The sequence below is a fragment of the Sorex araneus genome, chromosome 5 (genome assembly GCF_027595985.1).
Source record: "Sorex araneus isolate mSorAra2 chromosome 5, mSorAra2.pri, whole genome shotgun sequence".
NCBI lineage: Eukaryota > Metazoa > Chordata > Mammalia > Eulipotyphla > Soricidae > Sorex > Sorex araneus.
The window spans coordinates 102634544-102660735 of NC_073306.1; the positions used below are offsets into that span (position 1 = coordinate 102634544).

General features: G+C 36.7%; 1 protein-coding gene across 9 annotated transcripts in view; it reads left to right on the forward strand.

The window, feature by feature from the left end:
• The window catches only part of CABCOCO1 (ciliary associated calcium binding coiled-coil 1), a 243173-nt gene that overhangs the window by 115994 nt on the left and 100987 nt on the right, over positions 1 to 26192 (forward strand). For 2 of the 9 annotated variants that reach the window (XM_055140472.1, XM_004616518.2), the window contains 3 exons: positions 5286 to 5408; positions 5822 to 5962; positions 17882 to 20049. The exons of 5 other annotated variants lie outside the window; for them this stretch is intronic. In XM_055140472.1, coding sequence (XP_054996447.1) covers positions 5286 to 5408; positions 5822 to 5962; positions 17882 to 17956 — 339 coding nt within the window. In that variant the 3' untranslated portion in view covers positions 17957 to 20049. Of the gene's footprint in view, positions 1 to 5285; positions 5409 to 5821; positions 5963 to 17881; positions 20050 to 26192 lie in introns of those variants that run through there. 2 more of the 9 variants (XM_055140473.1, XM_055140474.1) reach the window with 2 other exon arrangements.

Here is a 26192-nt window from a genome sequence, read left to right on the forward strand (position 1 = left end):
CCTTTTTGGGATTGGAATTTTCTGTATGTATTAATTCCATCTCATTGATTATTAAATACCATTATTTTCATATAATGCTGGGTTCACTGCCATAAGTGGTTGGTTGAGATCCCTTACAATTATTGGGTTGCTGTTGATTTATCCTTTAATGTCTGTTAACAATTATTTTGCATATTTGGGCAACCCCATGTTGGTGCATATAGGTAGATAATAGTTTCCTGCTGGATTTACCCCTTGATCAATATCCATCTTTGTCTCTTATTATCCCTTTCAGTATCCAATGCCCATCAGATTAGGGGTGAACATCCAAGATATATTAAGGTCTTGTAGAACTTTCTAAGAAAATATCTCTGACCCAATAAAAAAATGGAGAGAAGAAATAAACATAAACTTCCTCAAAGGAGAAATACACTGCTGGTGGGAATGCCGAATGGTCCAGCCCCTTTGGAAAACAATATGGACGCTTCTCAAAAAATTAGAAAGTGAGCTTCCATTTGATCCAGCAATACCACTTCTGGGAATATATCCAGGAGAAACAAAAAAGTATAGTCGAAATGACATCTGCACTTATATATTCATCGCAGCACTATTTACAATAGCCAGAATCTGGAAAAAACCTGAGTGCCCGAGAACAGACAGGTTAAAGAAACTTTGGTACATATATACAATGGAATACTATGCAGCTGTCAGAAAGGATGAATTCATGAACTTTGCATATAAGTGGATCAGCATGGAAAGTATCATGCTAAGTGAAATGAGCCAGAAAGAGAGGGACAGACATAGAAAGATTGCACTCATCTGTGGAATATAGAACAACAGAATACGAGACTAATACCCCAAAATGGTAGTATATATTACCAGGATGTTGGCTCCATAGCTTGAAAGGTGGCCTCGCACGCTGAAGGAAAGTCATCCCAGACAGAGAAGGGAACACCAAGTAATATTGTGACTGGAGATCCTGCACGGGAAGGGAGATGCGTACTGTAAGTAGACTAGAGACTGAACAGGATGACCACTCAATACCCCTATTTCAGGCCACAACACCCAAAAGGAAAGAGAGATATCAAATTGGAATGCCTCACCACAGAGGCTGGGTGGGGCGGGGGATGGGACTGGGAGGTGGGAGGGATACTGGGTTCATTGGTGGTGGAGAATGGACACTGGTGGAGGGATGGGTTCTTAAACATTGCATGAGGGAAAAACAAGAACAAAAATGTGTGAATCTGTAACTGTACCCTCATTGTGACTCACTAATTAAAAAATAAATTTTTAAAAACATATTAAAAAAAGAAATACAGATGGCCAAAAGGCACATAAAAAATGTTCTACATCGCTAATAATCAGGGAGATTCAAATCAATACAACAATAAATATATCAGCTTATAGCACAGAGATTAACACACATCTAAAAGAATAAGAACAACCAGTGCTGAACAGATATGGGCAGAAAGGGATTCTCATTAATTATTGGTGAGAATGCCTACTGGTTCAGCCTTTTGGAAGACAATACAGGCATCCCTCAAAAATCTTGAAATTGAGCTTACATATGACCCAGCAATCCCACTTCTGTGAATATACCCCTAGGGTACAAAAACAAACAACAGAAATTACATCTGCACTTGTATGTTCATTGTTCACAAAAGCCAGAATTTGGAAGCAAAGCGAGTGCTCAAGAACAAATGGCTGGTTAAAGAAACTATGGTACATCTACACAATGGAATACTATACAGCTGTTAGGAGAGAAAAATGAATATAAAATATATTTTTAAATGGATGGACATGGGAAAAAACAAAGGATGGACATGGAGAGTACCATGATGTGTGAAATAAGACAGAAGGAGAAAAACAGACATGGAATGACTGCACTCACTTGTTATATATTTAAAAAATAAATAAAACCATAGTATCAGACTAATGCCCAAGGACAGTAGAAACAAGGACTAGGATGAATGGTCCACGTTTGGAAGCCTGGATCAAGGGCTGGGGGAGAGGGAAGTTGGGATAGAAAAGGGACAATTAAAACAATGATTGTTAGAAGGGATTGCTCTGGATGGGATATGTGTGCTGAAAGTGGATGAAAGACCAAACATGATGGGAGAAGGGAGGGAGAGAGAGAAAGAGAGAGACAGAGAGAGAGAAAAGGAAAGTGCCTACCATAGAGGCAGGCTGGTGATGGGGGAGTGGCAGGAGGAATATGGGTGATATTGGTGGCCGAATTGTATACTGGTGGAGCTATGGGTGCTGGAATATTGTATGACTGAAACCCAATCAGTCATACAGCTTTATAACTGTATCTCATAGTGATTTAATAAATAAATAAAATAATAAATAAAAATAAGTGTGTTTTATTAAAAATAAGAATGGCAGTTTCTGTAAAATAAAGTAAAGCTTTGCATTGTTGACTTGGAATGCCTTGTTTTAGTCTTTCTGAGCTTTTGTTTTTCAACTATTGTGAGATTATTATATACATAGTCCAGATGGATCCTGTTTTATATCCATCCAGGCTTTCCATGTCTTTTGATTGGTGAGTCCATAGTACTCATTGTTAGTGTAATTATTTATCTTTGGGGATATGTGGGTTTTATTTATGGTACTTTTCTAGATTTTTAAAATATTTTTGTGTTTTCTTTTCTTTTTTTGGGGGGGGTGGGGATTGAGTTTGGGGCCCTACCCAGAAGTACTAGGGGCTTATCTTTGCTCTAAGTCTGTGCCCTGTGGTGCTCTGGGAACCATGCAATATCAGGGATCAAACAGAGGCATTTTTCACGCAGTACATGCACACTAACTCTTTGAACTGTCTTCCTACCCACTGTTTTGTATTTAGTTTTGTTTTCCCAAACACATTTGTTTCTAACTTTTCACAAGGATGTTTATAACAAAAACTCACCATTTCTTTAATTTTTTTCCTAATTGTAAATGTTTCTGATTTATGTTTTGCATCTAACATGGGCATTTAATATTGCTTTCTATAGCTAAAAGTGTCTTTCTTATACTATTGACGGACTAGAGCGATAGTCCAGCAAGTAGGTAGTTTGCCTTATATGGGGCTGACCCAGGTTCGATTTCTCCGTCCCTCTTGGAGAGCCCGCAAGCTACTAAGAGTATCCTGCCCGCACAGCAGAGCCTGGCAAGCTATCTGTGCGTATTCGATATGCCAAAAACAGTAACAACAAGTCTCACAATGGAGATGTTACTGGTTTCCGCTCGAGCAAAATCGTTGAACAACGGGATGACAGTGCTATACTATTGGCAGTTTCCTTTATTAGTTCAGTAGTCTTATTCCTCCTCTTATCTTTGATTGTTGTTTTGTATCACTCTTTTTAGCTACATTTGTTTCATTCTTTCCCCTTGCTCAAATTGTTCTGGTCTTCTGTTTCTTTACATGTATAACTCCTTTCAACATGTATTGTAGAACAGGTTAGGCGGTGTAAACATGGAACTTTTGTTTGTCTGAAAAAGCCTTTGTTCCTCTGTCATATTGACTGATAATTTGGCAAGGATGGGTTGTTTGTGGCTAGTAGTTTTTGTCTTTGTGATGAGTCTGTCATTCTACTTTCTTCTAGCCTGTAGGCTTTTTGCTAAGAAATCTAATGAAAAGCTTGATAGAGGAATGTGTTTCATGTTTTCTTTAAAGAAGACCACCTTATTATTTTTGCAATGGTTGCTGGCAGAAGGCTACACACCGGGGCGAGCATTTTTTACTCTCCTGAAGATGGTGCTGTGGATTTAATGATGGAGTTCTCCCTTGTTTCTATGGCTTTGTGGGATGGGGGCAATGTGATAGCAAAAGAAAAAAAGGAGATTTCAAACCTTAATCTATCTCTCAAACTGTTGAGATGGTGTGGGGGTTTGTTCAGGCTGAGAATGTTGCACACTGTCCCTGAGTCTCTGCACTCACTCCTGTTCCCTATTCCTACTAATTTTCTGCCTTACAATCTATTCTGGAATGGAGCGATAGCACAGCAGGTAGGGCGTTTGCCTTGCATGCGGCCGACCCAGGTTTGATTCCTCCGTCTCAGAGATCCCGGAAAGCTACTGAGAATATCCCGCCCACATGGCAGAGCCTGGCAAGCTACCTGTGGCATATTCGATATGCCAAAAACAGTAACAAGTCTCACAATAGAGATGTTACAGGTGCCCGCTCGAGCAAATTGATGAACAGTGGGACAATAGTGCTACAATGCTACAGTCTATTCTAGACTATGACCAGAAGAGTCAGCTGTTCCTTACTAGAGGGCGGGAATGGTGATTATACATAGTTCAGTAGGTAGTTTAAAATACCAGGACTTCTGTCTTTTAGTTTTAATTTTTCTCCAACTTTCATTAATATTATAGTGCAATCTTTTACCTAAGTTTGATAAGTGAATTGTTATTTCTGTAATCTTGTCCCTCCCGTACTGCCCACAGTAATGAGAGCCACTGAGCACTGTTCCATTTGGTGATCTCTCCACCAGTTGATCTAATATCTGTTTTTTTTATGTGCCATGATCTTGCCTCTTCATATATTCAAACACTTGTATCTCTCAGGTATACCTGATTTTAGTGAGTAATGATTTTTCTGTGATAGATAGTTGACTTCTGGTTGTACTTTAGAAGAAAACTTTTCTATTACACCATTTCACCAGAAGTCTCTGTTTGGTATGTTCTTATTACAGAAATGTCAAATTCTGATAGTGAAATCTTTCTTTATCCTCAGTGATTTGAGTTTATTTTGCAAATCTCTCTAACAGTTTACTGACTTTTAATATATATTAACCTTTAGAACCCTTATTTATATCTTCGAGTTTAGAGTGCCCACTTCACTGCTGCATTCAAGATAGCTATGCTCTGCTGAGTAATAACAAAATAGTATTGTTATTCAATGTTTTACGCACCCAACCCTTTGTCAAAGCTGGAGAAGATATGCAGAGATCTGAAATATGGTCTCTCCCACCAGACGGTTTGTACTCAGGAAAAAGGGAACAATCATCAAGAAACAAAGACTAGAGCAATAGAAAATGAAATCATAAACCAAATAATATAGAAAGAAGAATACAGTGGGAAGAATAAAATTTTAATTACCATATGTGAAATATAAAAAAACTACAAAAATAAGATAGTAGTGGCTTTAGGAATTCTATAACAGGAAATGAATAACAAGATTATTTAAAAATATTATACTTGGAATCTGATATTATATAAACACAAATACAAATGCACACAGACACACGCACACAGACACACACACACACAACCCACTCCTAAACCTGGGCCATAATAATACAATGCTTTTTTTTTACTTCTAGCAAGTAATAGAGGTTGTCAAGTCTTCAGGTTTTCCTTACCCTGATCCTTTAGAAGAAGGAATTTCATTTGATATTTATTCAACTTTCATAGAGCCACAACCAACATTGGATAAAGAAATTGAGGTATGTGTCCTTTTGTCCCTAAAGTCAGCCTACCTTAGAATTATTCTATAGGAGTGGGAACAAAATAATCAGATACTTTTCTGTTGTCTTTCCCTGTGATGTTTTTTCTTTGTAGATATTTTTTAGCTTAATTCATGGATGGACCAACTGATTGAGGTCCCGCATTTTTAATCACTTCCAGTTCAGCTTCCCCAATCTCACCATCACTTTGCCAAAGTAGGCATTGCTAGACACAATTTGTTCTGTGATGACAAATGGCAGGTAATGAAAATTGTAGCAAAATGTATACCAGAATTCTCCTCCATAGCTACCTCATTCCTATAAAAATATTCAGCAGAAATTTATGTATATGCATATATATGTTACTTAAAATTCCAGAAATCACATGATGTACTTTACTTTCAATATTCCAGAGTTTGGATCAAAAACAACACCTTGAGCAATCCCATTTAGAAGCTGACACTTCAGAAAAAGATCTTTTAGCTGATTTCACGATTGAAGATATAAAATCATTGCTGGGTCAAGTCACAGATGACATTTTAATCGACATTCAGGTACTCAAGCTTGATATGTTCTCACTTATTTTATTACTAGTTAATTATCCAACCTCAGCTTTAATGCCTGTAACACTACCTACTCTCAGCTAGCAAGAGTGATGCTTATGATGGAGGAGTTCAATTTAACAACTCTACATAATTCTCAGTTGAGTCATCTGAGACTCAATAAGATCACAAAATAGATTTGCCAACAGCACATAGTGTGGTTGTATTATCAGTTTATAAAATCATTCAGGATTGAAACTCAAAGAATAAACACAGTAAAGAATTTGTGCCTTGTCACACTGTAAACAATTGCTCATGTAAGAATAATTGGAGTTCACTTCCAAATAGTAAAACTGAAGATCAAATCTTAATTCTCAGCTAAATTAGAGCTACACCAAACTTCTAAAGAGTCTTTAAATCATTGAACTCCCTTTCAGATAGTTTGCTGATTTTACATACCACAACAGCTGAGCAACATGCATCAATGGCTGCACGAAGACAGTGATTGCAGTAGCCATTCCAGTAGTAATAGCCAGTTTGTATCAGTTTGCTTTGCTGTATGCTTATTTGCACAATTTTTGCTGCCCCCAAACAAAGACTTGCATCATGTCCCAGGAAAATCGTGGTTAATGGTAAATTGTTTATTTTGAGAAGATTTATAATGTTGTTGCAATTGCAATGAGTCAATAGGACATTACAGTGCATGTTTAAAATATCAGTGAGTCTAAGGGGAAATTTTAGTTGCTATCTGAACATGAAACCATATTTAAAAAGGACACTATTAACAACTGATGTAGAAAGAGCAAAAGATTTCTTTGGCATAAACATACCTTGTTACTTGTTTAATCGTCAAATGTTAATGCAGTATTTACATGAACGTTTAATGATTTGGTGCCAACAAAATCAGCCAAAGTCCTTGGTGTAATAAAGGGTGTTTAGTGTTTACCAGAAATAGTGGAAGAACACGTTTTACACAAAGCTTTATTGTTAACAACCCCATGAATGTAATAACTGGTTACTGTGTAGAAGGGCAGAGTGCAGTTGAATTAAGCTGAGTTTAGTGCATATCTCCTTTTTAGATTTGATAACATTTCATCTAAATATAGTTTATGTATAATCATGGCCTTGGGCTCCTTTGCGATCCTGCAGCTTTACAATGATTGCTGAGAAACTACTAGACAGTAATAGAATTGTTTGCAGGCCCACAGTATTAAAAAGATCTTTACCAAAGCTATGTTCAATGTAGTGAACAATACATGTTTAAGTATTCACTGAATTTTTTTAATATTAGGGTCTACAGTATTGTATTATTCATTGCACTCTGTAACAGGAAAATATTATTATTATAAAGCCACATAAATGTGTAAGAAAAATTCCAAATAAACAGTTGAACCTTACATGTGAAGGAACTAGAAAAAGAAGAATGGCCAGAGAGATAGCACAAGGGTTTAGGTGCTTACCTTGCATGTGGCCAACTAGCTTCAAACCCTGTTACTGCATATGACCCCTCTGAGGACTGCCAAGAGTGGTCCCAGAGCAAAGAGCAAAGAGCTTAAAGAAGAACACATAAAGTTATAAATCAGGTGATGGAGTGACAGTAAAAATTATGGCATAAATAAATGAAATAGAAACCAAGAGGATAATATTAAAGATCAACAAAACCATTATTTGAGATGATAAACAAAATAGAATAACTTAACTAGCTTGCTTCAAAAAAACTCTAATCAAAATAATCAGAATGAATGAAGCAAAATTATAACAGAAATGAAAAGTATTGTAAGAAGCATACAGATATTCAAACAAATTTGGCACCCTAAGAAGAAATTTAAACTTTTTAAAGATTTATAAACTTTTAAAATTGAACCAGAAAGAAATAGATAATTTCAACAGATCATTCATAAGCACATAAATCACTGTACCACTGTCATCCCATTGTTAATTTACTCGAGCGGGTACCAGTAATGTCTCTATTACACTCAGCCCTGAGATTTTAGCAGCCTCTCCTTACTTGCCTTTCTCAATGATTAGAGGCTCTTCCAGGGTCAGGAAAATGAGACCTATCGTTACTGTTTTTAGCATATTGAATACTCCACGGGTAGCTTGCCAGGCTCTGCCGTGCAGGTGAGATACTCTCAGTAGCTTGCCTGGCTCTCCGAGAGGTATTTATATATCTGTTACTGTATTTGGGATATGAATACACCACAGGGAGCTTGCCAAGCTCTCCCAAGCAGGCAGTAGAATCTCGGTAGCTTGTTAGGTTCTCCAACAGGGAGAACTAGGCTCTTAGATGTGAACTTGGTTTTATAGTCTCTGGATGTTGGCCATTGATGGGATTACAGGGTACCGGGGGGCAGTTTCTGGGTGTGACTGCCTAGCTACTAGAAAATGGGGGATCTGAGTGGAATTGGCCCAGCACAGAAATAAAAATGGTAAAAGTCAATATAAGAACAAAAGTCCAATACCAGTAAAAAAGCATTCCATATTCATGCATTGAAAGACTAAACTTTGTTAAAATGGCCAGCCTTCCTAAAGCAGTTTACACATTCAACAAAATGTCTATTAAAACCTCAATGCTATTTCTTCAAGGAAATGAAACCAACAATTGAAAAATTATGTGCTGCTCATGGTGGGAGGTGGGGAAGAAGGGGCGCAGGGAGCTGATGGTGGGGGGAGGTTGACTTGTGAAATGGGAAGCAGAGAGGAGTCAGACTTCAGAAGGGAATCTGCCACTTTCTATCCACTTCTGCCTCCTGGGGAAATCTAGTACTAATAAGATTTGTCTCTGAGTCTTGCTTCTTCCTGGAAAGGAAAGTCAGTCCTAGACCTTACCCAGGACTTTCGTGTTCTCATCTTTCCCTCACAGAAAAGAATTTCAGTAGTAGATGAACAGCGAAGTATGACAGATTTTATTTGAAAGTTTTGAGGAAGGAAAGAGAGAATGAGAGAGACAGGAGGAGGAGGAGAGTGAGAGAGAGAGGAGAAAGAGAGAGAACTAAAGGAGAGAGAGAAGGATAGAGAGGATGAGGGGAGAGAGAGGAGGAGAGAAGGAGAGAAAGGAAAGATAGGAGGAGGGATGGAGGGAGAGAGAGGGGGGGAGAAAGAAAGAGAGTAGCATGCTCAAGAGAACACAGGTTTCTCCTGAGAGGGGAGAGAGCCCCAGCCTACATCCCAGCATTAGATAGGAAAGTAAGAAAGCACACATCTCAAGAGGGGGAGATGGTGCAGGTGACACATACGCTCAGTTCCCACACGCACTTGGCAGCAACACATGAGCAGAAGCAGTACATGGCAGCAGATGCACATGCTTCCTTTGTTCAAGTTGGCTTTTATGGGCTTCTCCCAAGCTGCCCTTATGGGGCTTTCTACCTAGGAAAAGGTCTGCTGCTAGGATGATGCCATGGGAATAGAGTTAGGAGTAGTGGATGGTCTTCAGTGACATTCCTTTCCTGGCCTTTGTTCCCACTGGAGCTTCTCCTGAAGGAGGGTTCAACTTTCTCTGAGTCTGTGTTGGTGCCAGATAAGATCTTACTAGGCTTTAGTTCCTCGGTCCACGGGGTGCGTTTTTTGTAACCTTAGGGCTCTTGGTTTTAGACTTGCCTGCCTATCTTCCTGCCTAACTGCTTCATATAGAAATATAAAAGACCCTAAATATTCAATGCAACCCTGAAAAAAAGTAATAAAGTTAGAGGTAGCTCATTCCTTGACTTTATACTATGTAGTGGTGATGATGAAAATATTTTTGCTATTGAGTAAAAAAACATACAACCAATTGAGTATCTAAGAACCCAGAAATAAAGCCACATACATATGGACAATAAATTTTACAAAGGGAAATATAAGCTATAACCAGGGGAAGGAAAAACAAAACCTGCCAATAAGTCATCTTGGAAAATCTGGGCAACCATATGTAAAAAAATAAGATGGTAATTATTTAGCAAAATAGACAAAAATTAAATCAAAATGAATTAAAGTCTAAAACATTAAAACCTGAAAAGACACAGAAGAAAGAAGAGAACAAAGGTGACATCCTTATGACAGTGACTACAGAGATATACCAGGCAATCAACTTCAATTGCCAAATAAATTTCAATATAAATAAATGGGACAGCATGGTACTATAAAGCTTTTGTATAGCTAAAGAAAGCTCCACAAAAATAATCATGTAATGTACTGTCTGAGAAAATATTTTTACACATTAATCCCTCACACAAGGGATTAATAACCAAAATATATAAGAATTCATCAATTTAACAATGAAAAGAATGAATGACACATTTTTTTACATGGACAAAAGCTATGAAGCAAAAAGACATGCAGGTGACCAGCAGGCACATGAAGAAACACTCACAATCTCTTGTTAGAAAAAAAGTGAGGCAAAATCACACTGAGACATTTCACACCTGTGAGAATTTGGCTATGTGAAAATAAATGGTCAAAACCATTGTTGGTTATGGAGTAAAGAAAAGAAACGTTCTATTGTGGAATTAGGTGGGAATGTGCACTGTTGCAGACTCATGGCAAACAGTATGTGATACCTTAAAAAAAAGTACATAAATACCATCTGATCCATAAATACAGCTCCTAGATATTTATCAAAAAATAATTAAAGCAATCATTCAAAAGATATATGCAAACTTGTGTTCATAGCAGCATTATTGACTATAACCAACACAAAAACAAAAACCCTAAATGTCTATTGGTGGGTAACTGATAAGGAAATGGTGTCTGTCTGTCTTAGGGTACTACTCAACTATTTAAAAATTTGTAATCATGCCTTTTGCAACTACACAAATAGAATGTTAGATTCCATATGAAATTGAAATAAGCAAGTGAAAGACAATTACTGGATACTTTCTCTTATGTGTAAAATATAATTAACAAAAACAAAACAACTCAAGAATCATAAACACATGTTAAGTGCTTGATTCTATTAAAAAATATGATAGTTCCCTTACAGGGAGGATATTTGGGGTAGAAATAAAAAGTAGAGGAATGAATATAATATTAGGAATAGTTAATCTTTATTGATAGACATGGTAAAGTCTATCAATTTTATACATATAGAGATGTGAAGCTGTATTTCCAAAAGTCATATAGCATTTTAAACAAATAATTCGATTAGTAAAATTTAAACTAACTTATAAATGTTTTAAATTAAAAGATAGATTTTTAAAAGTTAAAAAATATGTCTACTATATGTATGTATGATTTTCCAAAGTCATCCTTTCTAGAACTAAAAGTTCATTAGCTGACTCATCTAAATGTAATTAGGCATAGAACATGCTTGAGCCAGAGTTAAGAAATATCAATCTTTCAAGTTACATAATAATTTCCGTATTTAATGGATAGATGAATATAAGCTTAATTACTGCCTTTTTCCAATAAAATTGATTATATGGACCTCTACTATGTCTCAATATAGCAAATTCTTTTACATATTTTCTTCAATAATCATAATAAATTTCATGTGAATTGTTAGTCATTTCCTTGACATGTAAATTAAAACTTCTATTTCCTGTGTCAGTCACAGAAAGACAAAGTCACCTTTCTAGTACCCAGAGTTAGAAAATTTTGAATAGCCCTAAATGGAGACCTTGAGCTGGTTCTAATTCTTATTGCATTTTTGTTGATAAAAATAACATATTATCTAATACCATCAACAGACAACTTTGGATTGTCATGCTCCCCTGGTGTGGCACTTTTTCACTGTTTATACTTTGTCTTTTTTCAGATTCCAAGTTGGATAATTAGTTAAAGCTTACCTAAATTTCTCCTCCTACTTTTCATTTCAAAAACCCCACCTTCGGTGTTCCTGAATTTTTGGTTTACATATTTGCAGGGATGGTGTGAAACACAGCTAGCATTGTTTAGGACTTCCTCCTGGCTTTACATCCTGGGGACCATATGTAGTGCTGGATACTGAACTGGGGTCAGCCACGTGCTAACTGGGGTCAGCCAAGAGCCTTAAACTCTGTTGTTATATCTCTAGTCCATGTTCCTGGATATTGCCATGCTTTCTTTGAAGAATTAGCTTCAGGTTAGGGGTCAACATATAAAACCCTCTGATTATAGTTAACCGCTATAGGAATATTTAACAAATCATTGATTACTGTTTGCAAGTTGTTTAAAATATTTTCTCCCTTAACTTGCATTATAAATTTTGGAGGAAATAGTAGTAAAGAATTCATATTTTAAGTGCAATTTTTCAGAGGTTCTTTAATTTTATCCCAGATTTGTTTTACTTTCAGAAATACAAGGTAAAAATGGAAAATATTGGTGAAACTTTTATTATTTTTATGTTAATCCACTTGTATTTCCCTGTTGGCTCATAGTTCTTGGATTTATTAAGGATGAAGTTTTCTTGGTCATAGAATGCTAATTAAAATTATACAGAATAGAGATGAAAAAAGCTCATACAAAATGAAAATTGAAATGAAATTTTTTCTAATCTGTCAGCATATAATGTTCCCACTCCATACCTACTACCTGTGTCAGCATCCCTCCACAATGTCTAAAAGTCTCCTCCCATCAACACTCACCCCACCACCTTGACAAACTCATTTTGAAATTTAATTATTATAGCTTATGTCATGTTTGTAATAGTGTTAACATTTCTGGTTTTGAATGCACACAATTATCTTACTTCATTCCTACCAAAATTGCCTAAGACCCTCACCAATTTCCTTTTACTTTATCTAGTCCACCTCTTGATTTCTCCACAAACCCAACACACCCCCCTCCTTTACTTGGCATTCTTGGATCTATAATCCAGGGTCAAGGGTTTCCCATCATTTGTTACCACCATTCCCTTGTGTTGATTTTTTATATGCAACAAATAAGTGAGATCATCCTAAGTCAGAGGTACATCTACCTTCTGACTTGTTTCACTTAACATGAATGATGTTGAGCCCTCCAGTCTCATTTAAGTTGATGTGAACTTTATGATTTCATCTTTTAATATGACTTCATAGTATTCCATTTTGTACCTATACCATAACTTTTCTATCCATTCTTTACTGGTGGGCAATTTCATTTATTTTCATAATCTGTCTATTGTATAAGTGCCGCAAAGAACAAAGGTGAAAATGTCTTTTTGAATTAATGTTTTTGTGTTTTGAGAGTAGATACCAAGAAGTGGAATTGCTGGGTAACATATGGAAATCCTATTCTTTCTTATTTGAGAAATTTGCATAGTGTTTTACAGACAGGCTGACAAACATCCCTAGCAGCAGTGAGTAAGGGTTGCTTCTCTACCACATGTCTTCCAGCACTGATTCCAATCTTTTTAATATTCTTTTGGACAAGTATTGCACAATAAAAATAATATCCAGTGAAACAAATTTTAACATGTTTAAAGAATTACTTATTTAGTTAAATATAAATGGTTGAAATAAATTCTTGCATTTGATATTGACTGTTATTGACCCTATCAAAGTATTGTTTAATGATGTAAAAATCTTGACAGAAGTTTACCATCTTAAAAAGTTCAGATATATTTAGGTGAAGTTAAAATTCTAGATTTGAAAAATTGATACTGATATTATGCCAATTTACTGGTCAATGAGAAATAATTGAATCCAAGTATTTAGCTTTCCAGTCTTTTTTAAAAAAAATTTATTGGATCACTGTGAGATAGTTACAAGCTTTCATATTTGGATTACAATCACACAATGATCAAACACCCACCACTCCACCAGTGAATATTCCCCCCCACCAATATCCCCGGTATACTCCCCCTGCCTCCATGGCAGACAATATTCCCCATACTCTCTCTCTACTTTGGGGCATTATGGCTTGCAACACAGACACTGAGAGGTCATCATGTTTGGTCCATTATCTACTTTCAGCATGCATCTCCCATCTCAACTGATTCCTCCATCCATCATTTTCTTAGTGATCCCTTCTCTGTTCCATCTGCCTTCTCCCCTCAACTCATGAAGCAGTCTTCCAGCTATGGGGCAACCCCCCTGGCCCTTGTATCTACCGTCCTTGGGTGTCAGCCTCATGTGATGTTATTCTATATTCCACAGATGAGTGCAGTCCTTCTATGTCTGTCCCTCTCTTTCTGACTCATTTCACTTAGAATGATAATCTCCATGTCTGTCCATTTATAAGCAAATCTCATGACTTCATCTCTCCTAATAGCTACATAGTATTCCATTGTGTAGATGTACCAAAGTTTCTTTAACCATTCATCTGTTCTGGGGAACTTGGGTTGTTTCCAGATTTTGGCTATTGTAAACAGTGCTGCAATGAACAATAGGTACAGATGTCATTTCTACTGTGCTTTTTTACATCCTTGGTATATATTCCCAGAAGTGGTATTGTGGGGTCATATGAAAGCTCAGTTCCTAGTTTTTGAAGGACAGTCCATATTGTTTTTCAGAAAGGCTGGACCAGTAGGCATTCCCACCAACAGTGAAGGAGCGTCCCTTTTTCCCCACATCCGCACCAGCACTGGTTGCTTTTGTTCTTTTGAATGTGTGCCAGTCTCTGTGGTGTGAGATGATATCTCATTGTTGTTTTGATTTGCATCTCCTTGATGACTAGTGATGTGGAGCTTTTTTTTTTTTTTTTTTTTTTGCTTTTTGGGTCACACCTGGCAACGCACAGGTGTTACACCGGTATTACTCCTGGCTCTGCACTCAGGAATTACTCCTGATCAGGGAACCATATGGGATGCCGGGAATCGAACCCGGGTCAGCTGCGTGCAGGGCAAACGCCCTACCCGCTGTGCTATCGCTCCAGCCGAGTGTGTAGCATTTTTTCATGTTCTTTTTGGCCATTTGTATTTCGTTTTTGAGGAAACTTCTGTTCATTTCTTTTCCCCAGTTTTTGATAGGGTTGGAGATTTTGTTCTTTTACAGTTCTACTAGCGTCTTGTATATCCTGGATATTAATCCCTTATCAGATGGGTATTGGGTAAATATTCTTTCCTGTTCTGTGGGCTCTTTCTGTATTTTGGTCACTGTTTCTTTCTAAGAAGTGCAGAAGCTTCTTAGTTAAGAGGAAACAGGACTATACTCAGTCCTAATGGTTGTAGGTTAGCTTGCCTATTCAAAGGCATTCTTAAAATAACAATGAGAGGGTTGGAGAGATAGAAGAGAGGTTAAGGCACTTGTCTTGCATGCTGTCAATGCTGGTTCAACCTCCAGTATATGGTCGATGAACACTGCCAGGAATGATCTCTGACCACAGACTCGCAGAGCCAGGAGTAGCCCTGAGCTCCTCTGGCTATGGCCCTAACTCCCCCCAAAAGAAGTAAATAAAAAGGAAACATGGCAGAGAAATGACAACCTACCCTTTGTTGTTTTTGTTGTAGTTGTTTTTTTATTGTGTGTGGTGAGCCACACCTGATGGAGCACAGGGCTTACCCCTGGCTCAAAGCTCAAGGATCACTTCTGCAGGGCTCAGAGGACCATATGAGGTGCCTGGAAAATGCCCTACCCACTGTACGATATCAACCAGCCCCAGTGACAACCTACTCTTGAATAGACAAGTCCCTTTTCACCCAGACTCTTCTGGTGGTAGCATATCTGAAGTGTTGAACACTGTAGTCCACACAGAGGTTCCCAAATGTATTTGCTCTACTTCACCTTCTTAGAAAAATAATAGCACTCCGTGTGTCACTGGAAATGTACCTTATTTAATAAAAAAACAAGGAGGTATTCCCCAAGTCCCTGTTGCACCCATGAGTACTTGCTGTCCCCCTATACTATTCTAGTACCCCACGGGGTAAGTATTTCCTACTCTAGGAAATATTCATTGATATTTGCAATGTAATCCTGCTTTGTCACAGTCTTGGATATACATTTCCCCCAAAGTTCACACTTATGTCAATGAATTCTGGTTCAGTGAATTTCTAGACAGGTCTTCAGGTTAATCTGAAAATCCTGGTGAGACAGTTAAACAGAGATTGGTTAATCATAATATATTTGTCCTTAGCCATAAAGAATGAGGTTATTGGTGGCTATATAACACATTAAATAGAAATGGAAAGAGTCGATTGTTTAGTTGCAACACTGCTTTCATTCTTTAGAAATACAACAGGATGATTTCTTCAAACCATTTCAATTACTATATGATCTCATATGTTATATGCTGTAAATTAATTTACTAAAGGAGGAGTGGCATTTTTGAAATAGTTCACAATTTCACAATAATCATATTTCACAATGAACTGTCACATTGGTGAGTAAGAGTTGAAATTAGGAATTTATAAACTAGCACTGAGGGCTCTGGAAAATGGCTCAGTGACTAAAACATCTGCCTTGCACCCATAAAAACACAAGTTCAATCTCCAGTGTGACTCGAAATCACCCAGCACAATTGTAGCAGCTCTGCTGTTTTGCCTGGCAGCCCTGCTCTCTGTAAATTTCGACTGAACTGCTGCCAAGTGTGTGGGAGCACTGCAACTAAAAGAATGTAGGAGCACTCTGGCCAAGTAAGTGACAAGTACATATGTGAGCAGCACAAAAAAGTAGTGTGACCCCCCTCACTCCATCCACCCAGTGAGCATGTGCACAAGGCACAACGACAACTTAAAGGAGTATAACCCAGCCTCTGGTAAACACAGCAGCCAAGGCCGTGTGCACCACAACCTAATGTGGAGCCCCTGGTGAACTGCACAACCAAATGTGCAAGCACTCAACACTTGTGATCACACCACCATCAGAGATAATGTGGAGGTTAAGAAAGCTAGGATGTAATATGTACAATCTCATTGGACTAAACTTCTTTTATGTAAACTAAAGCAAGACAATAAAGTGGCTTGCCCAGTGCTCTATAATTAAATTAATGCTGGATCACCAGAGCCTTAGATAGTGTTCTTTTCTTCTCTATCAAAATCATGCCAACAGATGGTAATGGTACCTATGAGAGTAAAGCAGAGTCTTATCACAAGGCAACCAAGGTGGATATACCAAAACTTTCTATTATAGTTACATACATATGGAAGAAAAGCTATGTTCTGGCCAAAATTTCCTTTTGATTTTAAATTTTCTTCTATATACATTAAAATAATAAGTTTCTCAAAATAGTCAAAAGATCTCAAATTATGTTATAGTCATTAATAACATGAACATTGCTTTATTTGTATAAAATACTTCTCATTGACTTGTAGATTTTTTTTAAATCTCTTTAAAAAATACCAATTTTACCACGTTGCAGTCCACTGTTTTTTATACGTATTTTTTATCATGTTATTTTATGGAAAAGAGGAGAAATTTTTAGGATAGTAATGTTCAAATGATGTAAAGTGATCTTCGAATTGTCCAGGTAGCAATGTTAGTCTACAGATTATCAATGCCAGAGGCTAAATGCTATCACAGTCACAGCGAACACTAAACCTGTCAGCAATTACATTTTCTCCTATCCAAACTATATGCCACCAAATGGCATGATTTCCAGTAATAATGTACGATGAATACTCCTAATTATGAAAACTGTTCTAATTGTGAGATATTTTTGTGTTGTTATTGCATAACAGAAGATTTTTCTGGGATCCCATTTAAAATGTATTACACAGACAGCAAAAACATCCATTGTAAAGAGGTGAGGGTAGGGGGTGGCAACAAACACTGCAATAACAGAGCTCAGAGCAGTTATTCTGATTCGGTGCTTATTGGTAAAATCTGTCTGAAAATACAGATAAATGTATCCTATCTTCCAACACAAGGCTATGTGAAAAATGGCTGTCCAAATACCACTTCCTGTTCATAGCACACATGCTATACATTGGGAATGTGCAGAAAAATATGATAAAGTGTTATCACATCACTACAGGCTGAAACATGACTATGTCTGCAAAACAGGAAGGTGTGTGAGGGATAATGTCTGTCTTTAGGCACTATAGTATGTCAAAACCACAAAGACAATGTGCAGGAAAAGATAGCTCCATCATAACCACTTTTTTTATGATTGTCTTCACAGAATGAGATAAACGAAAAGCTGCAAATACAGGAAGAGACCTTTCATGCACGAATAGAAAAATTGAAAAAGGCCTAAGGACTCAGTACCAGGACAGTGATGCCAAACTTCACAGAAACAAACAAAACCAGCTACAATAATAAACTTCCTATGGCATTGTGTCTTCTTCATTTAGTTGAGAGCAGAAAACAAAGGTCACTTTCTATGATCTTAAGTAATTAGAAACATATTTGTCCATATTCTGGTATCTTCTATTCCATAATAGCCTCTGAATTTATTGGGTAATAAGAATATTTTATATGCAAGAGCTTGGAGACATATATATATACATATATATATAAATGCAATTACTTTTACTGTACTTCTTTGACATTTTGGCTATAAATGCTATCCATAATAAAGGATAATAATGGTATCTTTTTTGAAGAAAGAAAAGATAATAATTTTATGTGCATTGACCCAGATTAATTGTCTCATTAAAGGAGCACTGTGAACAGACACCACTATCACTCTGCTGAGAATAAAACTTGCTAAACAATTGTAATTCAAATAAATATACTAGATGGCTTTTTCTCCCTTAAATCTTTTGGTTTTCTTATTTAAATGTTTCAGTGTGAAACCAATTTTCTGAAATTATGTAATGCAGTTTGAAGCACTTTAATTTATTCTGTACTGTATTTGTTATTTTTAATCTTGTTACTCTCCCAGGAGAATACATGACCTATATAAAAAGAAGCAATGTATAAATGGTTATTAAAGACCAACCTATATACGGATTGTAAAAATCTTAAATACAAATCAAACTCACAGAGCTCTTAAAATTAACCATTATATTACAGCAGAGTGATTTAAAACATTTCAAGCCTTTAAATACCTTTATTAAAATAGAAAAAATATACATTTGCCAACTGATTTTTCCTGTTGGACAAAATTAATTACCACCTTTGCCTTTTCCAAAGTTCTTAGGCTTCAGAGTATTTTAGAATGGAGAGAAATGCTAGAAAGGGGCAGATTTTTCTAGAAGTTTCCTTTATATTTTGACTTATGATCAGGATCACTGTCACTGTCACTTTCATCCTGTTGCTCATCGTTTTGCTCGAGCGGGGCACCAGTGACGTCTCCATTGTGAGACTTGTTACTATTTTTGGCATATCTAATACACCATGGTTAGTTTGCCAGTCTCTGCCATGCGGGTGGGATACTCTAGGGAGCTTGCTGAGCTCATTGAGATGGGCGGAGGAATCGAACATGGGTTGGCTATGTGCAAGGCAAACGCCTATTTTCAATGAGTATTCTAATCTTGGACTATGTACCTTACTTTTTCTATAAGTATCAGAAGGATTTTCTAAAACATATTTATTTGGAATAATTATATGCCGCCCGTATGGCAGAGCCTGGCAAACTACCCATGGCGTATCCGATATGCCAAAACAATGACAACAAGTCTCACAATGGAGACGTTACTGATGCCTGCTTGAGCAAATCGATGAACAACGGGACAACAGTGCAGCACAGTGCAATTATGTATCTGTTTTGGCAATTTTTCAACTACACTCATCAGCAAGGTGAAAAAGTCCTTAAGATAAACAGATTTCAGGAGTTATGAAAAGTTTGATCCCTAAAAACTATTGAGCAGGTATAGTCATACCTAAGACGTTTATCACAGGTGTGATACTGGTTTCACCACTAACTAATGTCCGTAACTTTCCAAAGCTCTTCATATTCTATATTGCCATCAATTAAATAAGGATAATATTTTAAGGTAATTAGAAGAAATGCAATAAATTCAAATCCAAGGATGTTTTGTGCATGTTTTGCCCTTTGTTTACCTTTTATAATACCTCTAAAATCATTGCGCAACTTGAATACCTCAGCCCAATTATTAAATCTGCCTCTTTTACACTATCTCCAGGTTTCTGTCTCATTGGTTTCTGTGGATAAGTATTTTCATCTGTGGCAACCATTTTATCACTCTGTGATCCTAGAAATCTTTCATGTTGGGGCTCCCCAGGAATCTCTCCAGTAGACTAACTAGAATTGACTATTAAAAAAAGTTGTATTAAGAGTAACTAGAAAATTTAATTTGTAACATTGCTTCTTTCTAAGCAATGCTTAAAAAAGCATTTTGTAAGAATTTGTAACATCCAAACTAATTTTGAATTGATAAAAGGCTGTTTTATCAACAAAAATGGGATAGTTGGCGGGGTGGGGAAGATTGGATTGGAAGTCCTTAAGGATGAGGGGAAGTCAGTGTGGGGGTGTGCAGTAACTGTACATCAGTACCAGATACTTGTACACTATTATAACCATATTACCTAATCAATAATAAGTTAAAATTAAAAAACAAATATAATGAAACTATAAATATGACAAAAAATTCTACCCAATCTGGTTACAACTATTTCTCTCATCACTGTCACTGTATCACTGTCATCCCGTTGTTCATCAATTTGCTCGAGCGGGCGCCAGTAACATCTCCATTTGTCCCTGCCGCATGCTAGTCTAGCCTGATGGTGTACTGGGGGCTCTTTCAGGGTCAGGGTAATGAGGACCAATTTGTCTTATATATGAAAATATATCTTACAGAAAATACTTAGGAAAGTTCTTTTTTGCCCATTTGCATAACTGGATGCTTGTATAGACTGTAGTTGTCTTTTTTAAATACAATTTACATTTTGCCTCACAAAGATATTTATTTTACTATTAATCCCTAAAGATATTTCATTATCAGCCACCTCACACCTGAGAGTTAGTTCAGGTTTTAAGGCACATTCTTTGCAGAACCTGATTCTCTGCCCCCTAGACCCAGCTTCCAGTGTTTCTATGTGGCCTGCAGAGAGCCCAGCAGTGCGGTATAAGAATGTGGTAATGCTCCACTACATGGTTCCTTGCATTGAACCACCAGGCCATTGGCGGAGAACTGTCAAGGGAGCCACCAGGACTCCTAAGTATTGCATAGGAGAACCCCACCCCTTAAAAAGAAATGTGTACTTCTTTCTCCACATTGCAGCCAACAGTATGTATTGACCTATTTCTGTGTCTTTGATATGCTAGGGGATACAAAACACTGTAAAGCTATTGTTTTACTTTATGTTATTTTAATCCATGTGGATTAAATTATGTATTTAATCTGATAATCCTAAGAAATAGATAGCCTTTATATCCTCATTTTATAGTTATAAAGTCTGAAGTTCAGAAATACTGTTAACAGGAACCAAGTTGTGAAATTAATAATTGATTTATGCATGCACAAATATGACCTATTTTATAGATAAGTATTGAAATGCAAATAAATTTTAAATAAATTTTTCATACTTACACAATAACTGATAGAACCAGGTTTTGAATTTAGATCTGTATAGTAAAGCTGCATACTTCATCCTCATGTAGCTATTGTTTGAATTTGATTATTTTTTAATCCAAAGTAGATTAAACACTTCTATTTTTATAAGCAGATTTGTGTAGTTAGCTAATGTGAAACATAGTCGATGTAAAAACCGAACTTTCTTATTACTGGCTACAAAAAAAAAACAGAACAAATTGATTTATGTTAACATTAAATATTTAGAAAATTTTTGCAAGGATGTAATGTGTAACCCGGCTCCATTTATTTGTGACCTGTGTTAGTTGAGTACTGTATCAAGGGTAGTAAGCCAATTAGATAAAGTCTTTGCCCTACGACCTAAGTGAAGAGCTGGTTAATACTAACTATGGTAAAGGTAACATTCAGAGAATTACGGGTATATTGAACAAAGGACATGATGTTGTCTAGGGGAAAGGAAAGCTTTAATGGCTTTTGACATTTGATCTGAGATAGATGATAGGTAGAATTTAATAATACTAAATAAGTTGAAGGAAGATAAATTTCAGGCAGAGAGAAGCATGTGCAAAATTTCTGGGACACAAGGAAAATGTGAACAATTGGCCACAGCTCTTTAGAACATATTGCAGGGCTATTTTTACTTTAAAAGCAATAGGAATTTGTTGATAAATTTTAAGTACCAAGTGATATCATATTAGTCATTTTTCAAAAGTCTTGTCATAGTGCAAAGCCACTGACATGAAAAAGAATACTTCTATCAAATATTCTTACTGCTGACGATGCCATAGAACCACTATTAGTTTTTAAGATTAAAAAAAGGAAAAATTGACTTTTAAAATATTTAGGCTTCACCTACTTTATGCAATCTTTGGCACCCTTTAAGATGACATATAAACCTATCACTTAAATAAGCATCTACAACAAGCAACAGGAGTGATTTAGGATGCTTTTTATCACCACCATGGTAAGTTTCAAAAAGAAAATATATTCACTATGTTATGCACAAGCCACAGCCAGCCACTATTTTAGGTATTTGCAGGTACTGTTGTGCCTAAATATAGCTGTGGAGTCATTTTTCCAAAATCGGAATATAAAGCCCCTATTTCTATCCTCCATTTGATTGGAACTATTCAACCATTCTGGTAGATAATAAGTTTGCATGTTCTTAGATTGCATTTCATTATGCTTCAGTTCCCCTAGAGAATAAACGTGCTCCTTTTCCCAACAATTGTAGAGGAGAAATATTTCTGACATCTCAAATTTCAGAGAGCCTCGGGAAGATGCCCCTATTCTGCCCCTCATCAAAGCCTTTCTTATCCTGGATATTTATTACTCAAATAAGAGAATTCATGGGCCTTTTCATAGAAGCCAAAATACCTAATCATTTACATTCCCTAAGTGAAAAGAATCCAAATCAAAATAACACCAACTTATTGGAATTTTGATTCCCAGACAAAGAATATTAAAAATCTTCCTGCATTTAGAATCTCTCTTCTTTTTATAGTAGTATCAGCAATGGATATGGGTTATTATTTACTGACAGAGCTGCCAAAGTTTTTCATGTTATTTAATTTTTAACTTCAGATCACATTCAGTGCAGATGTCTCCAATGAACAGTTTGATATTTGGTTTTTTTTTTATCTTGCCTGTAATGTATTCAGGGCACTTTCTAGGTATTGGGATAAAAAATATGACAGATAAGGCCCTTGACTTCATAAAATTGATAAAGTTGTAATCTAAAAGCTGATAAAAAGTGAATAAATTCTCGTTTAAATGATAATAAATGGTACCAATGATAATACAAGGTCATGGACGGAAGCCTTAGGGATATAAGAAAGCAACTCTAACTGGAATGCTCTGAGAATTTCTCTTCAAAAGGGTAATTTTGAATTATAAACATCCACATGGTAGATGGAACCGGCTATGAGCCACACCATGAAACATTTGTTTCAGTCAGGGAGGATAGAAAATTGAGACATTGCCAGAAAACTAATGATTACTCAAAGCAACTTTCAGGAGAGAGTAGTATAACCATAATCTAGCTTCTGGAAATTTACCAGACAGATTTGCAATGTCAGATTCCTACATTCTTAATCCAGTGTTTTCCCTACTTCTAATGGCATGGTCATATTTCCTTTTTTTCCACCCTTTTAAAAACTTTAAAATTATAGCCAAAAAAAACTTAGCTAAATATTCCCAAATCTAAGTAAGTCCACCAACATAAAGAAATCTTGAACCAGGTCTCCCTTCACAGAAGAATTCCAAGTAAATTGCATGCATAATTCACAGCAAAAGAGAAATACAAGGCCAGATGGATAGTACAGCAAGTAGAGCATTTTTTTTTGCATGTGACTGACGTGGGTTCGATCCCTGGCACCCCATATGGTCTCCTGAGCACCACAAGGAGTGATCTCTGAGGGCACAACCACTATGTTATGCACAAGTGGAACAGAAAAGTAACAGCTAAAGAGAAATATGTTTGTCTTGTACGCAGCCGACCCGGGTTCAATTCCTCTGTCCCTCTCGGAGAGCTGGGGAAATTACCGAGAGTATCCCGCCCGCCAGCCAGAGCCTGTCAAGCTACTGTGTTATATTCAATATGCCAAAAACAGTAACAATTCACAATGGAGACGTTACTGGTGCCCGCTCAAGCAAATCGATGAACAATGGGACGACAGTGCTACTACAGTGTTAATAAAAAGTATATTAATATTGGCACGGTTTTATTAAAGGTATCATACTAATGCAGATTAATCATTTTTGATAACTGGATTGAAAGTGAAATTGGGAGAGATGAAAGGTCACTCTATATTGCTTACTAAATTTTTAAGTGTTAATCTTTCAAAAGTAATCTATTAATCTGAAGGAATTGTGGTCAAACCAAAATCAAATTAGAAAGAGGTAATTAATCTTCAGATTTCACCATTGGTAGAATAATGCCCCTTTCTAAATGGCAGATATAGCCATTTTTTAAACAAGAGGAGAAACGAATTGCTCATAATGAAGGACAAATTAATAAACAATTTCACTTGAGGGTCTCCCAAGCAGTGCTCGGGGTAAAGAGTCATTCCTATAACTGACCTGGCTGCTTCTGTGTCAGTGCTCCACCTGGCTCTGCAGTGCTGCTTGAACCTAGCCATGCTGGGTGCTAAGGGACATAGACACCACGTGTGCTACACTTGGCAGTGTTTGAGGAGCCAGGTATGCTGGGGATTAAACTCAGACCCTCTGCATGCCAGGCATCTGCCCCTGCCCTTTGTACTATCTTCCTAGACCCAACAGCTTAGTTTTAAGGAAGAAAACGCAAATGTAATTAGTCTGCAGCCTGTTCTTACTGTCTCAGTCGAATTTGAAACTTTCTAATAGCATGCTTACAGCAGAATGTCCTGACCCCGCACGAGGCTGTCTTCACCTCGGAGGGGGCGGGTTGACTTATCCTCCCCACCCCAAGCAGCATCTCAGCAGCCAAAACTCTACAGAATCCAAACGCTGCCGTGCTCAAGGCCACTGTCCACTCTCCACAAGCCTCACCCAAGAGGGGATGAACCTCACTCAAGAGCAGACTGGCAGAAAAAGCCAGGTATGCGGGACCCCATGACTGAGATCTCCAAGCCTGCTCCGATCAGGACTGGCCCTCTTCCCCCCAGCTCCCCAGTTTTCCAGTAGCTTGGCAGTCACACCCACAAACTGCCCCTGGTGTCATGTGATCTCATCAACAGCAAAGATCTAGAGACTATAAAGCTCCTGAGAGTGACACAGAATGTCTTGGGTGCATGGCTGCAAATGCTGCTGTGTGACCTCTTATACACTAGCCCACTTACGTATCAAAAGTGGCACACATTTGTTTGTTTTTAATTTACTTACTTGTATTCTCTTACATAAGGGCTTAAGTGGCTCCAGAATGAAATACAACAACCTTCACACACTTCCCTATTATTGTGGTGGGAAGGTGCTCGGTGGTGGGATTGGTGTTTGAGTATTATCTTAGTGAACCATTGTGAACAACTTTATGAAAATAAAAAATATACAAATTTAAAAAATTTTAAAGCATGCTTGCTTCATAAAAAAATTAAATTAGTTTTTTGGTACATAAGTATGTACAATATAACATGATGATGTGACCTATCAGCTAATATTAAATAAACAGGAAACCTTTTAGGAAAAGGTCCAAGACGCTCAAGGAGATAAATCTCTTGATTCTCCGAAAATTTTTTACATGAACATTCTTTGGGCATGGTAATACAATCACCAAAACAAGTGTTAAACATTCCGGCTATTAATCTTTTCTTTTTACATAAATATAAGGTCAACAAGATATATCACTTCTTATGTCTTCTTATGTCACTGACATTTTCTATTAGTGCATTATCAGTAATATTGAAATCAACTTTAAATTCCATAGAGTAACCAATCCTTCATCATTTCCAATAAAATACAGATTTTACTTTCATGTCTTTCTATGCTATAATTAATGTTTTATTAGTCCCACTCAGCCCACCTTTCAGTTGTTAGTGGATTTCATGGATTTAGAAAAAAGACTTTTCACTGAATTTTCAGTAGCAAAAAATTCCAAATAAAAGGATAAAAACTGTTCTCACTCTGCCTTGTCAGGACCAAAAATTTTTATATTTATTTTAAAAATATAAATGAGTAATTAAACAGGCATACTGGCCCACAGGATTCAATTTTAATATACTAAGAACATTGAGTCATGGTGCTAGAATTCTTAACATCCTTTTGTTCAATATTGTCAAGGTGACTAAACTGGAGGTTAAAGACTGAAAAAAACAATTTTAACCACACAGTTTAATTTGTGGTGGAATCCAAACTTGAATACAGTTATCTATACATTCAAATAGGCTTATAATGAACAAGTGTTTATCAAGTGTTTTTTGTTAGATATAAATTATGCTAAGCATCATGAACAAGTACTGACATAACAACTGATCCCATGGAGTTTCTAGTCTAGTGGGAAAGATAAATTTTAATTAT